Raw genomic sequence first — 15,658 nt, forward strand, 5'->3', positions numbered from 1 at the left:
AGAAGAGACAATCCATTTCAGGTTGTGAATAGCACAGCTGGGTAACCAGTACAGCCCAATCTCAAACTTGTGTTTCAGTGCTCCCTGCCAACCCACCCCAAGTTACTATCTGCAGAATGGTAATGGGAATGAGAAGAGCCACAACTGGCACCAGTACGAGGCTGATCTGGCATTCTACGTCTAGGAATTATCCTTTAGTAAAGAGTCCCAGGCACAACAGAACGTTGAAGGGCACGCTAATTTAGATGCCTTGGCAGCCTTCTTTACACCTCCCTGCCTCGGGGCAGGGGGCAAGTCCTTCTGGTTGATCCAGTTCCAACCTTCTTGGTCACCAGCCTGTTGCAGATACGACACAATGCAGAACTGGGCAACTGTCCATAATTCTGCCGCAAATCAAGCTGATGGCAGTATTAAATATAAACCTGGAAATACCAGTAAAGGGGGGGGGGGGGGGGTGCAGGACAGATAACAGACAGGGACACACAACACAATGACAAATCAGGAAGAAGTATAATGCTTATTTATCAAGTTTTAAGTGAATCCTTATATAAGAAACTAAAACTTACCCTACAGTGTGCTTTGAACTCTTGTTCCTGGCTTTTTAGGTTTTCATTCATGGCCACCAGTGCTCGCAGACTCTGTAATATGCTAAATTTGAAGATCCAGTAAACCACATTAGATTTTTAGTTTCTAATTTAAACAGATGGAGAACTAAAATACATTTGAACGAGCTGAGTTCTAAGTAAGTTTCCAATAAAATTGTGTAAATTAAGAACCCAAATATCACCACTGATATACCAAGGTCAAAATAAAAATGTAGTATTACACTGAGTATTTTGATGGTTTTGCTATGTTCTGACCTCATCATTGTGAAAGTTTTGAAAGAGCCTCCTATTTAATTTATGTGAGATGAAGGCTTCAAACATGAGAAAATAAAATCAGGAAGGCCTCATCGACTTGTCAAATGTATCTAGGGTTCTTCTGCTTGAAACACCTACTATTATTTTCAACTACAGATTGACACTTTTCATTCTGACTGCATAGTATGGTAATGTTTTCCTGTCTTTGGAAAGCAAGCTGGAGAATTGTTTAATTTTTAAATTCTAGTTATTTGTTTAGATTGAAAAAACAAGAAACATTGAAATTCTGAAAAACGATGATTTTAAAATGAATCATTCAAAGGTCAGAAAGGAAGAAACTTACCTAGAGTCTGCTTGGGATTCTATTGTTTCTAAGGCTGCCAATTCCTTGTCCAATTTTTCACCGTAACTCTTAACCTAAGGGTTGCAATTAATAATAAATTGAAATACACTTCCACACATTAAATGATTCCTGGTACTCAGCTTTCCCACACCATGGGATCAGCAAGGTAAGTTGTCAAAGAGCTTCACCATTTAATATATCCCTCCACACACACAACTTCTCAAAAATGATTCAGTTAGAATCAGTGCACAGAAAAACCAAGAAAAATTACCTCGCTTAACGTCTTTTTTGCTTCGGTACATTTTGCCTGCAGATCAGCACATTTAGCTTGCAACTATTATGAAAGAGAAAGAAAAAAGTTTGATTCTATATTCACGCTAATTACACCTGTAATGGAGAACAGCAATATTTGAGCTGTTAATAGTTGTCTACTAAACAACAGGACACTGTCTTTTCCTGTCATCTATTCTGAGAGCATTTGATTGCCAAGAATTCGGATTGAGTATTTAATTAATAACAGCAAATATTTCCCACCTGACTTTCTAGATGTATTAGATTGCGGAATGAACAGCAGCATTTCAAAATGGATGCCAACAGAAAGGTAATTTATTGGACAGAATCTCTGATAAATTGCTTAAAGTTACTTAGGCTGGTTATACTAGCCTGGTTTCACGCCAGGCTAAGAAGGGAGTTCCATTTTGTACTTCTCCAAATAAGTTAGGGTGATTCAAGACTTGCATAAAAGCACCACACCACAGACACGTCCCTACCAAACAAGCAAGCTGGTGTATGATTTTCCTCTGTGTAACCACGGAAAGTCTAATAAGAAGGCAGTTAGTAAAACACCACTGGATATTTTGCTTGTCAAATAAATTACAGAGGCTAATTTTAGTAGAATATCCTTCTCTAAAGTATTTATGATTTAAGAGAACGTTGCAAACAGTGACAACAAAAACGGGACACGGGTTATAAAAGTGGAGTAGAAATGTTGCAAATAAAGACATGCATGTTTGGATTTCTGTTCCACTTGTTTTCACGCTGGTTTAGTTTGTTTTTCACAATATAGAGCAGTGACTCAATACTCCCCTCACACCTTTCCACAGCCAAATTTATAAAAAGAAAGTTTAATTGTTTTTTACATTTTTCACCAATAATTCACCGATAGACTGAATTCTAACTAGCTGAAAAACATTTGCAATTTAAGCCTGCGGTCCATATCTCATGAAAATTGACAAAAAGAGTGAGGAACTATTTGTTATGAAAACCGTTGCCAAAACTTCTTGCAGTACTGAAGCCAGAACTTCACAAACATTTTTTTTTTTTTTTTAAAAAAGGGGGGTCTTGACTGTCACTGATTTCAACTTCTGCCTCACCCTTCAAAAGCTGTCTTTCACAAATCGAAAAAAAAAAAAGCAAAACAACAAAAAAAAAAACCTCAGCCAGGAAATTACTTTAGTAAAGCATTAAAAGGATGTTATTTGGCTTATAGCTGTCAGCACTCTTTTTCCACATAAAGAAAAAGCACTGAGACTGTTACTTACGGCGAACAAGCAACACAGAATTAAAGGGCCCTCAACTGTTAAAATGGCTAACAGTGTGACGACAGATTCAGAAAACACTTTAGTTTTCCTGTGCATTATGAAGTTTGGCAGTCAAAACCAAATCTGTACTGAAGTAAGGACTCTACCAATTTTGTGTGATTTACAATCACATTTCCTCCCCACCCCAAACTGCTTTCCTCTTCTCAGCAGTACGTGGAAAACAAGCAAATTCATTCATTCGTATGCAAGGGAAACTGGTAAAGGAAATTACTTGCACCAGACATGAAAATGTAATCCACGCAACATATAGCAAGTTACAGGCATATTCTGTGTTACTAATTCAGCAGTCCCACTATGCTACAATTCCGTGGAATACAAGAGCCATCTGCTCCAGACAAAAATGCTTTTGAACATTTCCGGCATTGCATACAGACATTGGCTGATCCTTTCTGCTTTCCACGCCGTAATGGCATAACACAGAATACCTGCAAAAGCCACCCACAACTGCTGAGCTTGTTTCCCAGCCTGTTTTACTGCTCAGTTAGGCAGAAAACATCAAGGAAACAGTGCAATATAGAAGATTTTAATTTTCTGAAACCCGAGTTAGCTGTTGCAGTTTCCTAATGCTGCTCGTACTGCGCAATTGCACCTAGGTTGTCCTACCCAAAATTAAGTTTGAGCGAACTGCCTCCAAGAACACGAACTGTTCTCACAATGCAAGGGCTGTGGTGTAGCGTTCTAGTATCCATATGTTCAAACTGAGCATGCCTCCAGTATGTCTACGTACTGCCTGCAGAAAAACTGCAGATAGAGGTGAACTGGTGGAGATAAGCCCACACTTTCGCAAAATCTGTAGAACTGTATTAGAAAATCCTTAAACCTGAGCAAACGTCCCCTCTGTATCATACGGCACCGCCAGTCATGACAACAAATCTTCTTCTCTGGAAGAGGTTTGCAACCTGCTAGCTCAGAGCAGATGCTGAGTGAGCCTGCACCCATCTCCACGCTACACACACAGCGCATCTGTATCTCCCTTCATATGTGTCTGCCTTATAGCCTTTGTGGTTTAGAGGAAGAGTTAAAGTGTGATAGAAACGTACTGCAATGACTTAGGATACAGTGAAAATCCTCTTCCTTTCCCCCACTTTTGAAATTTTAAAGATCTCATTCTCTAATTTATGTTTCTATTTCAGAAAAAAAAACTCACGCCAACATGGGGATCCAGGCAGGATTTAACTGTCTGTAAGCCCATATTATGATTTTGAACGCCTGACACTTCAGTCTGCATTTAAATGCTAAGCATTGACAATACTTTTTTTACTAACAGTCATCATTTTGACAGGGCATCAAAGTTATGCTTGACATAAACAGACATGGAAAAAAGCATCTTACCAAAGCGTTAAAAGAATACAAACTCAAGTAAAAAAAAAAAGTATAATTAATTTCAGTATATCATAATCATAACACTTTCTAATATTTCGCTCTAGAATGGAGAGGAATTGTGACAGACATGGTTTACATTCAACATACAGTGCAAATAATAATGGTAATGTTATTGACTATGGAAAAAAAGCTATTTTTAACAGATGGGGCATGCCAGGGGACAACACAGAAACAGAAATGCATCAGTTAAAGAAGAAATTAATTCTGCATGTTCCAAAGGAAATGCATTCTAATATTTACCAGTTAAAACACTGTCATACTCTATCCTTTGAAAGTCCTTTTTTTTTTGTGGGAAAAAAAAAAAAATAAGGAGAACCTGTACCCATTCTTCATAAAGCTTTTTATTAAACTTGGAATAAAAAAGAATGGAGAAACAAAGAACAGGATAGACAGTTATTTCATTTTTTTGTGCATAGGTTTTATTTCTATAGCTTTATTTAAATTTAGTGTTACTTGAGCGTCAGTCAGAGACTTCCAAAAATGGTTCACAGCATATGCTTTACTGAAAGGAGATTTAAGTTTTGAAGGGAAAAATAGCCTTTAAATAAAAGACTTTATTGCATTGTTAGAGACTACATCATTCTCATTTAAAAAATAATAATAAAAAAAAGTCAGGTACCATAAGTGGCTGAGCAGGAAGGTTTAAAATCTAGTGCTGGCAGAGTTATACCATAGTAGGTAAAGCTTTCAAAGCTACCATTCTTTTACCTCTGTTGTTTGTAAGACTGGACATATCACTGTCTCATAAAATGTGCCGTGCGGACACCCCCCCTTTCAAAGGCCCTTGTACCCCCAACATTTAAAAGGTACAACCAGTTAAGATGTTAATGGGTTAAGACCTTACTGACAAGAGCAGAGCAAAACAAAACAAAAAACAGATGACGGCTGCTGGAACAGTGCTGTATTTGACAGAGTATCAACCACAGAAGTCATCAGCAACAGTTTTTCCTCAAGTACAATATATTTTTTTTGGCAAGCTCTTCCAATTACTGACTCTGATGCAATATGTTTTCATCAGATTCTGCAAGCTAAAGATGGCATGGTGCTGATTACAGCTGTATGCATAATTAAAAGCAGCATTTCATTAATGGCATAGCTTTTCCACGTATACTTTTCTGGGTTTAAATAGCAATAGCATAAGTAGGTTGAAATACAGGTTCTTGCTCTTACTTATAGATATGAACAGAACATCAGTCACAAATTCAAAAGGCTTTCCCCCTAAAACAAATGTGAAGATATGAACTAAGCAGTGACTGTGGAATAACACCTCCAACAAACAAACAAGCAAAAAACCCACCTTAATCAGTGAGATAAACTGGCTCATATAAAAAGACAGGAAGGGATAAAAAAGGAATTCGCAGCACATTGTAGAATAACTTCCTAAATTGTTTCTTGAAACTGTGAAAAGAGCGCATTCAACACTATAGCTAACAACTCAAATGGAGATACTCTCTCTGTTTTTCTCCAAAAGAGGTATGCAAAAAAAAAAAAAAAAAAAAAAAAAAAAAAAAGGAAAGCATGTTTAGATTAGCTAGCCCCCTCCTCACAGACAGGGCTATACAATTTTTTAATATATAACCAGCCACGTTGTCTTAGTAATAAATGTGCAAGCAAGACATTCGGAGATGCTGAAATGAATGTTCAGCATGACAAATTGCTGGTACAGAAGATAGCTTGCAAATCTTTCCTGGATGGCAAAAAATTTTGTGATCAACCACATTTATCAATGTTTTCTTCTTTATTACACACACAATACTTACCTCTTCCAGGAGTTTGGTTTTTTGTAAAATCTGCTTATTCAGAGATGCCACCTTCCTTCTGTGCTGTTGAGCAGCTCCAAGCCTTTCTGGCCTCTCCTCAGCGGAAAGCTCAGATTGCTAAAATAAACAAAACAACAGCCTGTTGGACCTCCTGCCGTGACTTTTTGCTTCTTCAGTAGCTCAGGAAATGCCAAAGTGGGAGACACCTCTGATATTCCTTAACAAAAACTGTGTCCCACTATCCAACAGAAAGAGCGACTTACTGATTTATCTCGCATCAAGATAAGGAAGCGGCTGAACAACTGAATTACATCCCAAAGGTAACAGGTAAAGTAAGCTAAAAATAAAGTCAGATGCTCTGGGATGGGTGGAAAATACTACAGTATACTGGAAGAAATAAGTAATTTTTTGCATCAGCATTATAGTTAAATCTGGTAGAGTTCTTAAATGTAAAAAATACAACCATGATACAAAACCACCTTAAGCCGTGGTATTTACTGAACTTGTTGAATCTGAGATGCTCCATACCCCAGTAAGTAGATCCAGAACTCTCAAATACTTTGAACAATTGTTTATTTAGACTCTAAAATACTGCCTTCGATGCATCTTTAAGCTGAATGACAATGACATACTCAGTGTGGTAGGTACATTTACCACTCTAAGCTTTTCTTTGCATGTGCATGTACTCATGTCTTGTGCGTGTACCAGTCTTTGAAAACCACTTGATACAGCATACATTGCCAAGAAAGTGTCTCATAAATACATAATGAAGACAGCAATCTGGATCCAGTCCCCTGTTCTCTCTGAATTGCAAAAGGAAAGATGCCAGAAACATTATCAGGAATAACACTTATAATAGAAATTGTATCCTTGCAGTAGACAAAAAAAAAAAAAAAAAAAGATGAAAAATCAGTGATAGCTAGATGTTCAAGTGCTTACTTGCCTAAACAATATTTGCACCTTTTGAAAGTCCTCACTTTAATACTTGCATCCATCTGTTTTGGTAATTTGCTTCCTGCACTCAGACTTATTTTTCCAGTTAATCCATTTTCCGATATTTCATTAGAAAACCATTTAATTTTCAACTACTTCAGCTGCTAATTCGCAGCGTTTGTCAAAGACTTCAATACTAAGTGCTTTTTAAATGTATAATCAGCACATACGTTACAAAAAGTATGAAATACTCCTCATTCGTATTTGCTCCTGGTATCCACTCTAGTCAGGTGGGTAAGCAGATCTTCGTTAACAGCTCAATGTTAAATTAAATCAAGAGGCAAAACCTGTCTTCCTCTTCTCCATTTTATGTTATTCATATTAAAGTGCAGCTTAATGACTTGCTATACTTTTACATCTACAGCAAGAAAAGACAAATTCTGACCTTATCCCAACAATTCACATACTTTCTTTCCATTAGTGAGGAAAGAGAAAAAGCCTCTGACCAACACTTGTAACACTGAACTATTCAACAAATACACACTCAGATTTACTCATTCCTCTCATTGTTTAGCCAAATCGCATTCCCTCATCGTGTAATGCATTCTGAGACCCCATCCTTCTCACCATACGATTAGCCTATTATGCCTAACATGCAAATCAAGACAACTACAAATGCAAGGAAAAAAAAAAAACAAACAAAAAAACCCAAACCATGAGCTAAACCAGTCCAAGACTGATCTTGCAAAAAGAGTAGAAATCCATACGCTACAGCTTTGGCATAAAGAAAAGCTCGTGTCTCCAGAAGTGGGCCGTTACAGCTTGCTTTTTGAAAATGGGAAATAACTATCACTATAATACAGAGGTTTCTGCAGAAAAATTCTTCTGGTCTGCAAATGAAAAAGACAGGGTTAAACCTCGTGCAGTCAAAATGGGCTAAGGATCTGCTCTGCAGCAACACTAGTGTTATAAAGTTACTGAGGAATTGGGTTCCAAATCTGTGGAGAAAAATACATCTTTCAACATAGAAGGAAGAAAGCATAAATTATAGAAACTACTTTGCTTTTGACACTATTGTTGTTACCTGGTCTCTTACTAGTCTGAAACAGCAGCTGCCTTCTGAACATAATTTAAGAAAGCTGTATCTGAGCACTAGTGTCTCTGATAGTTCAAGATTATCAATTTGCCTCTCTATCTCAAAACAAGAACTTCAATTACATGTGACAAAAAGGGATATGTGGATACATCCTTTAATTTTTCTGTTAACACACATTATCCCCACCACTGACAGCTGTAGACTCATTTCTGCATTCCTCTCCATTCTCTGCAACTTCTCGACTGACCTAAAAAGATTTAGCTAATTCAAATAAACAAGAAGTGTTAGTAGCGTCATTTTCTATGACAGAATTTGTTAAAACTCCATATGAATTATGCACAAGGATCATTAATCCATGGCAGCTTAAAAACTGCTAGCCAAAATAAATGGCTAATTCTAGACTTTAAGAGCCTGCCTCCCACTGTTCATATCTAAAAGTTTTAAATGGGAAGGAGGAAGGAAATCTATCCAATTAATCTTATTATTTGTAATGAGATTCTCTCACATACATTAGTGCTATAAACTTCCCAATAGTTAAAGAAAGACAATTCAATCGTTAGTCTACAGAACTTCACATTCTTAAAGAAAAAAATAAAGGAGCCTCTGTACAAAATACAAATTTTGTAGCAGTAAATAATTTCATTTATCTCTTCATGTTCAACCACCTCCTATTAGCAAATAAACTTCAGAATTTGAAGTCCCCTGTCTGAAGCCCACTGGGAAAGCAAAAACAATCTCCAGCCCTGTAACAGTTCAAATCTGTTTTCAGTCAAGTTCGACTTAGATCTTTAGCAGTCATTCCAACGTAATTTGCAATCGTTTTTACTTGAAACTGTCCCCAAGGCTCAGGAACCCAAAGATAAAAGTCACTGCATCTCACTATACCTTTCAGGATTTCCACAAAATAAAATATCATAAAACCATCCAATTTAGTATCTTTCTTGAACGATAATCCCTAACCATATGAAATGGTTGAAATGCTTCTTTTCTATTACTTCAACTGACTGTGTAGGGTGCATAGTAATCTCTGATATAGGATTCCAGAAGTCCAAAAATATTCTGAGTCAACTTCCCAAGATGTAAGCAACTTGCAGACAGCATTTAAAACTGTTGAAGAGGATTCTCCTTCAGGCATTTTTGTAGCGGGTAGTTTTGAGACGGCACTTCTCCAGTTTTAGTCGTTCTCATTTTATCAGGGAACAGGTCCTACCAGGTCCTATTCTATTCCTAGCTAAACCTCCTGTTACATATGATGATACTTGTACATTCTCAGAGGAAGAATCCTTGTAACACAGTAAAATCAAAGCTACTTTGAACAACTGGCCTTAGAAAGCTGGTGATGAATGTGCAGCTAAAAGCCGTGTTAATAATTTTCTGCCAGCATTTATAGAAAGCGAGGAACGACACTAGAATCTTCCCTCCAGTTTACCCAACAAGTTAACACAGCAGCAGAAAGGAGGGGCAAATGCAGAAACTCTATGCATTGATCTTCTGCAAAAATACCATCTTGTAAGAAAGGTCCTGGCACATGGCAACATCAGATCTACAATTTTGTTTGCCAGCTATCTTCACTGGGCCTGTGGATTCTGTTAAGACTCTGGTAGACAAATAAGCACTACCGTGTTCTTCAACCTATGTATAGTTACAAGGGGTTAAAACTATTAGAACTATGTCCAAACATTGCTGATGCTTCAATAAACTGTTTGATAACATCCTTAATTCTCTTTTCCTGGTGCATGCATACGCACACAGAATTTTTTTTTTTTGTCACATCCAATAGATTTGAAAAGCGATATATTTTTGGTTTGACTTGAATCAGTTCTTACTTTCCAGAGTATTAATCATTGTTCTACTATAATAGTCAAGGTCCTGCTGCCTTCTCTCAGAACAGAAGAAATGTAACATTGAAATATGACCCTTGGGCTTCTGGTCTTCTAATCCTTTATAATAAAGAAAGGCCAAGAATTTGCTATAGACTCTGTTGAGTTATAGGGTTTATCTCCCAAATGGGAAAGCTCTATACCTCATACGTGTCAACAAAAAGAAGAAATATGAGAAGACTATTGGACAAATAAGAGCGACCTATAACTCATATCTGGCAGTGATGTATTGTATGTATTAATTGCTTGAAGAGACAGATTTTCTTTTCACATTACTGTAAAAACAATCACAGTTGAACACAATAAATGGAGCTAATATACAATTGCCTTGACTTCTAAAAGCAATCAAGGTTTGTTCTTGATGATACTGGATTCAGAACGAGAGATCCAGGGCACGACTCATAATGGGAGCCCGATGCAAGTAAGGTCCCAGCATCTGATAATCTGAGTCGAAGAGGCCTACATTTTCCTCTGGGCAGGCCCACAGAACTGTATTTCTGTGCTTAACACCGAACATTTTAAAGTGCATTAAGAGTTTAAGCCTCTGGTTTGAATAGATACCAACCCAGACCCTTCTTTATTCATGAAAACATTTAAGCAAGTGCTTAAACCCAAACAACTCACGAATGCAATTTGGGAATATGTGCTGTCACACCAAAAGCTCGTGCATGTTTAAATCTCATTAAAATACTTTCCTGAATCCTGACCGTGCTGTTATCCACAGCATAGACGAAACAGTGTTGTTTCAAGAGAACCATGGTAATTAAGTTGGAATCTTAAAGCCTAAACCAACAAGCTATCACGCATGAATTGGTAAAACATAATCAGGTAACACACTTACCTTTTCAGCGTATTCTGACACTATTTGCTTGATCTCATCCGACTGGAGTCCAACAATCTGGCCAACTGTGCTTGCTGTCAACTTGCCCTGTAATTGTGTCAAGAAAACATTTGGAGTTTTGGAACTGCCTGTTTTTAGCATGGCAATTTCCCCAAGCTCTAATTTTAACAGACACATACAACACCTTTACACTGGCAAAAAATCTCTAATCATAAAAAAAGAGACCAAGGAACATTCCAACCCCCCAAAAAACTTTGCTGATGGAAATTTCTGACTTATAACCTTTTAGCAAACAACAGTAGTCATTTGAATTCAGATTTTCAAAAACTTCAAATTGTATTCTGTATACTGAATTTTGCATGCACAGTAATAAAGCTCACTCTTAGAACACATTTTGAGCCAGACAGTAACAATGCAGATGAGTGAAAGAATGCACCTTTCAAATTGGATGCATGTACAAAAACAATCTTCAAGTACAACTGAATTCTACGGTGGATTTCAGTAGAAAGCATGTCAATCAACTCTGAGACTAGACCAATTACAACCTTTCCTTCTGTGCCTTCAGCACAAACAGAAACAGTGTTTAACAACTGAATTTCTTCCCAGTCTTCTCAGCCAGAAATCAAAATGTAAGAATTTTCAAAATTACAACAGCCTAAAAGTTCCATTATATCATTGGCTACAACCAATTAAGAATTTTAAAACAAGGTACCTATCCAGCATTTTCAGTGTCTTACGCTAAGGGTGTTATTTATAAATATTTATCAGTGCCTTGAAAAACACCTTGAAATGCATACAATTTTCCTCCACTCTCTCCAGCAAAACGATTCCTCCTCTGACTCTCTTCACAAGATGAATAAAACAAGATCATACAGCATCTTGGGTAGCTGCATCGTGATGTCCTTCCCCTGAAACTCTCCTTGTAGAAACCGTTTGAAAGAGGCACTTATTTATATTGCTTTTATCATTTCAAGGCAAATGATTAAGTTATCAGCCTCGTAAAAATTACTGTCTTCCTAATTCAACCATCTTTTCTTGCACTCCCTTCACAAAAATTTAAACACAGTCATTCCAAGACTTTAGACTCACCCTTAATCCTATTTTAGGAATAATTGCCATAACCAACCATAATTTAAACAAAGCTGTATCAGCTTTAAATGCTGCTTACCTCTTCTGTTGCCATTGCAGCCATTCCAGTCATCAGAGTTTTAATGCGAAGCTAGGGCAAAATATGAGGAATTACACATAACAATATATCTTTTATTATTTAACTTGTTTCTGCCCAGTGACAGGGACACACGTATACAATTAGTGTCATACAACATGTGTATTTTAATGCATGTAATGAGACAGTAAGTCTATGAAAGTGAAAGAAGAGGTGGCTAAAGTTATAAAATAAAGGAAAAATCCTTATAACAGTACAGGTTCACTCAGAGTGGAAATTTTCCTTCTCGCAGAGAATGACTGGGCAGTGATAGCTGCTGCCCTCCCCCCAAGTTAGTAACATCCATGCCTACTATGTGTATGGCACACCTCTTCAGCAGCTTGAAGGTCATCTTCATCACAAGGCTCAGCTTTGCCTGCTGCTGCAAGCCCTGGAGGTAGCGCAATTTTTTTCTCTTCAGCCTTTTAAAGAAAAAAAGAAGAAAATATTATATCTAGTTCCAGTAATCTAAAGCATTAAGAAAGACACCAAGGAGAGAATTAGAATATAGCTGTTCTGTTTTTATGAATACATGTTAGCTACTGGAACATCCTCACATTGCAATTCATGCCAGCTGAGATGTAAGCCTCACTGACTTTGTAAGTATTCCAGCTGTTTAAGACATTGTCTCTGGCTTGCTATGGACACATCTGGCGCAATGGTCCCTTATTCCACAACCTTCTAAGAACTACCAACCTCACAAGACATATTTTGGCTACCCCAGAACATGATGTCTGCTATACAGGAGAAATGATTTTTTTTTTAGGTCTTTGTTTTTTTTTGTTTGTTTTGGTTTGGTTTTGGTTTTTAACAAAAATAATTTTTTTGTAACTTGCTATAATTTAATATTGGCATAACAATCATACAACATAAAAAAGTGTAAAATTGCTTAGTTCAGTCAGAAGAAGTTGTACCACCAAAATAATGAGAACTGGTGACAGCCAGACTAAATTTCTAGGTCACTCTATTGCACCACTAACCTGACTATTTAATCTTCCACTTCTGCCTTCTGATGACTCAGTTCACACAACAAACATGATGACATATACAATATACAATATTCCAAAGTCAGTAACATTTTTGAAGAAGCAAAATGAACTCTGTAAACATGATGGTAGCCTGGCAGTTATTTTGAGGGGGAAAGAGAGTTATGCCTAGATTTGGAAACATCTCCATTTATAAACTTTAAATGCTAAATTTGTATACAAAATATTGAGATAATGAAGAAGAACAACCTTAATGTACTCAGTGTATTGCTGAGTCCATGACACGCCTAATGCATTTCTTCATTATCTCTGTCTGTAATAAAAGCTTGCAGCCAAAGTAATATCTGCACTGGAATAATAAAACTGCAAATACAAGGACATTTTATGATTCCATAATCATCAGCAGCACATCAAGGATGCTACTTTTCAAGACGCACTATGATTTATTATGGCATGGTATCATGTTCCTCTATCACATTAAATAACCTGTTATGTAATAAATGCCTACAAAATTTCTTACCAAGCTGAATGGTTCTTTAAGAAGAAAAGGAAAGAACTCTTGAATGATCACATCATGGGACACTTAATTAAAAGATACTCATTGAACACACAGGATATGTTCATTATCTCACATTAAAAAAAGAAAAGAAAACAAAACACCCAACCCCCCTTTCTTCTCAGCAAAAAATGTTGGCAAAATGTGATCTTTGAGTCCAGATGAAGGAAATGCTTTAAAAAAGTAGCTAGTAATCAATTGCATCTTTCATTGCATGCAGGCTTTTAGTTCCAGTTAGTCATTTTTGAGAGGTGGTAATAATAGAATAGTTTTTATTCCGCTGTATTCCTTTACAATCTTACAGTAAGCAACGTTCCAACAAAAACAATGCAATCATTCCCACAATATGAATACTTAAAATCAGTATATTTTTACCTGTTCTGTTTTTGCTGCTTGTCTGCTAAATCCGTATCTCCTAAAAGAACAATGGCAACATGAAAGAAATACATTGTTGTTTACAGCTTCCACAAATAAATTGTTTATATCAGTTTTCAACATAAGAAATGCACTAAAAAGTGAATCATTTAACAAAACCAACAGCTAGGTTCCGGTTAATTTTGCAATGCTTCAAATAAACTAAGTAAGAAGGTACTACAGAATATTTACAGAATAATTTCAGCTCCAACTACTCCTTCCATTATGATGTGCAAATCTAGATGCTTCATAAAACATTGTCATGTAAAGCTCGTGAAAGGAAAAAGCAATGCTCTCTTCCCACCCTCAGCTACTACCTATACATTTCTGAATTCTGAAAAGGCCTCAGGAAGTTGCCAGTGCAATCTCTACTCCCCCCAAAAAACATTCATGCTTGTGTGCTTTGATGAATCTTCAATTTCTTTCTGAAGCATGGTGTTCAGAGCTTTAAATACATACTCAAATAAACTTTTTTACTTTATTGTTTTAAAGAAAAAACAGGTAGAAAGAAATTTTAGATACAAGAAAGCAATCATTTTCAGCATTCTGAAGCACTAAACCCAGCACGTACGCAGATACGTAGTCATGTTCCTGATTGACTGACTAACAGCTACAACTGTTTAATTCCTTAACTGCTGCAGAAGCAGACCTATTAACGAGACTTTTATGGCTAAAAGTTAAGTGATCCTCAGCAGCAGTATCGTCACCAGTTTGCTATTCGACACACAAGAGGTAAATTCAGTCATGTTTTATTGCAGCATAACACCAAGTTTTCAAGAATTCCCCAACATAAAGTTCTCTCTACAATTTAAAGCTTAGCAGTACAAAGCATGTGGCAGAGCACTACCCTCCCAGAGAATACGCGTAAAGTTGTATTGGTATAAAAGTATTTGTAATCAGTATTGCCATTATCGTACATCTGTTCTCGCTTTTTGTAGGAGCAAAAATTTATTTTCACACAGATAACTGCATCCAAATAACGAACTGCACCAGAACAGAAATAACAAAAAGTAAAACATCAGCTATATCGTCAGAGAACCCAGATGCCTCCCAGACTTAAAGTTTCACATCTGTTATAGCAAACGACCTTTGCTGAAAACTGATGTGATAATATGCAAAGACATGGCAATGAAAGCCCTTAGCAGAAACAGACTATGCCACTGTGTGGAAAGATGCTCACTGGCATCACTCCACTCTCAAGCCGGACTCTGGCCTACCACATTCCAGCTCATTTTTGACAACCTTTAAGCTGGAGCCCACAGGATCAAAAAACAATTTAGAATATGGCACTATCACTCACTCTATCCAAATAACACCACACTTGGCATCAGGACGTCGCAATACTTGATACTGTTTGTTGGACTGAGAAAATTAAGTCCTATGATTGGTGTGCTCTGAAAGGAGCCATTTCTATGATAACCAAGGGGCATTCAGCAGGAAAAAAAATCCTCTATTCACGATTTTCTACAACTACTACCTACGTGCAGTAAAAGAATGAAGGGTTCACTTTAACTATCTGAAGTCTAAAAACATTCAACTCTACTCTTAAATCTAGCAAAATTTACTATTTGCTCTTTTCAGCAGTGTCTAGTTTGCCCAGCATTGTTGAAGAGTGAACAGTAACCCCTACTGCCCCCACAGATTTCTGTATGTACCTGAGTCCTTGCACTCTTGTTATTTTATTAGTAGGTTCTAAGACATACTACCATGCTCCTTAAGAGTTTCTTTTTCTACCAAAACACATGAACGAGACATTATGTGTGGCTCACTACTGTCATTTTCTCAGATATTCTTTATTTTT

The 15,658-nt window shown here is 36.9% G+C and overlaps 1 protein-coding gene across 1 annotated transcript in view; it reads right to left on the reverse strand.

Moving 5' to 3' along the window:
• CCDC93 (CCC complex scaffolding subunit CCDC93) overlaps positions 1-15,658 on the reverse strand; it is a 52,852-nt gene that overhangs the window by 17,799 nt on the left and 19,395 nt on the right. Inside the window, exons 8-15 of the mRNA XM_082483965.1 lie at positions 13,819-13,858; positions 12,231-12,323; positions 11,866-11,916; positions 10,698-10,784; positions 5,948-6,064; positions 1,475-1,537; positions 1,204-1,277; positions 567-648 (exon numbers count right to left, since the gene is read on the reverse strand). Coding sequence (XP_082340091.1) covers positions 567-648; positions 1,204-1,277; positions 1,475-1,537; positions 5,948-6,064; positions 10,698-10,784; positions 11,866-11,916; positions 12,231-12,323; positions 13,819-13,858 — 607 coding nt within the window. The remainder of the gene's footprint in view (positions 1-566; positions 649-1,203; positions 1,278-1,474; positions 1,538-5,947; positions 6,065-10,697; positions 10,785-11,865; positions 11,917-12,230; positions 12,324-13,818; positions 13,859-15,658) is intronic.

This window comes from Vanellus vanellus (genome assembly GCF_965231255.1).
Source record: "Vanellus vanellus genome assembly, chromosome: 5".
Classification (NCBI taxonomy): Eukaryota; Metazoa; Chordata; class Aves; order Charadriiformes; family Charadriidae; genus Vanellus; species Vanellus vanellus.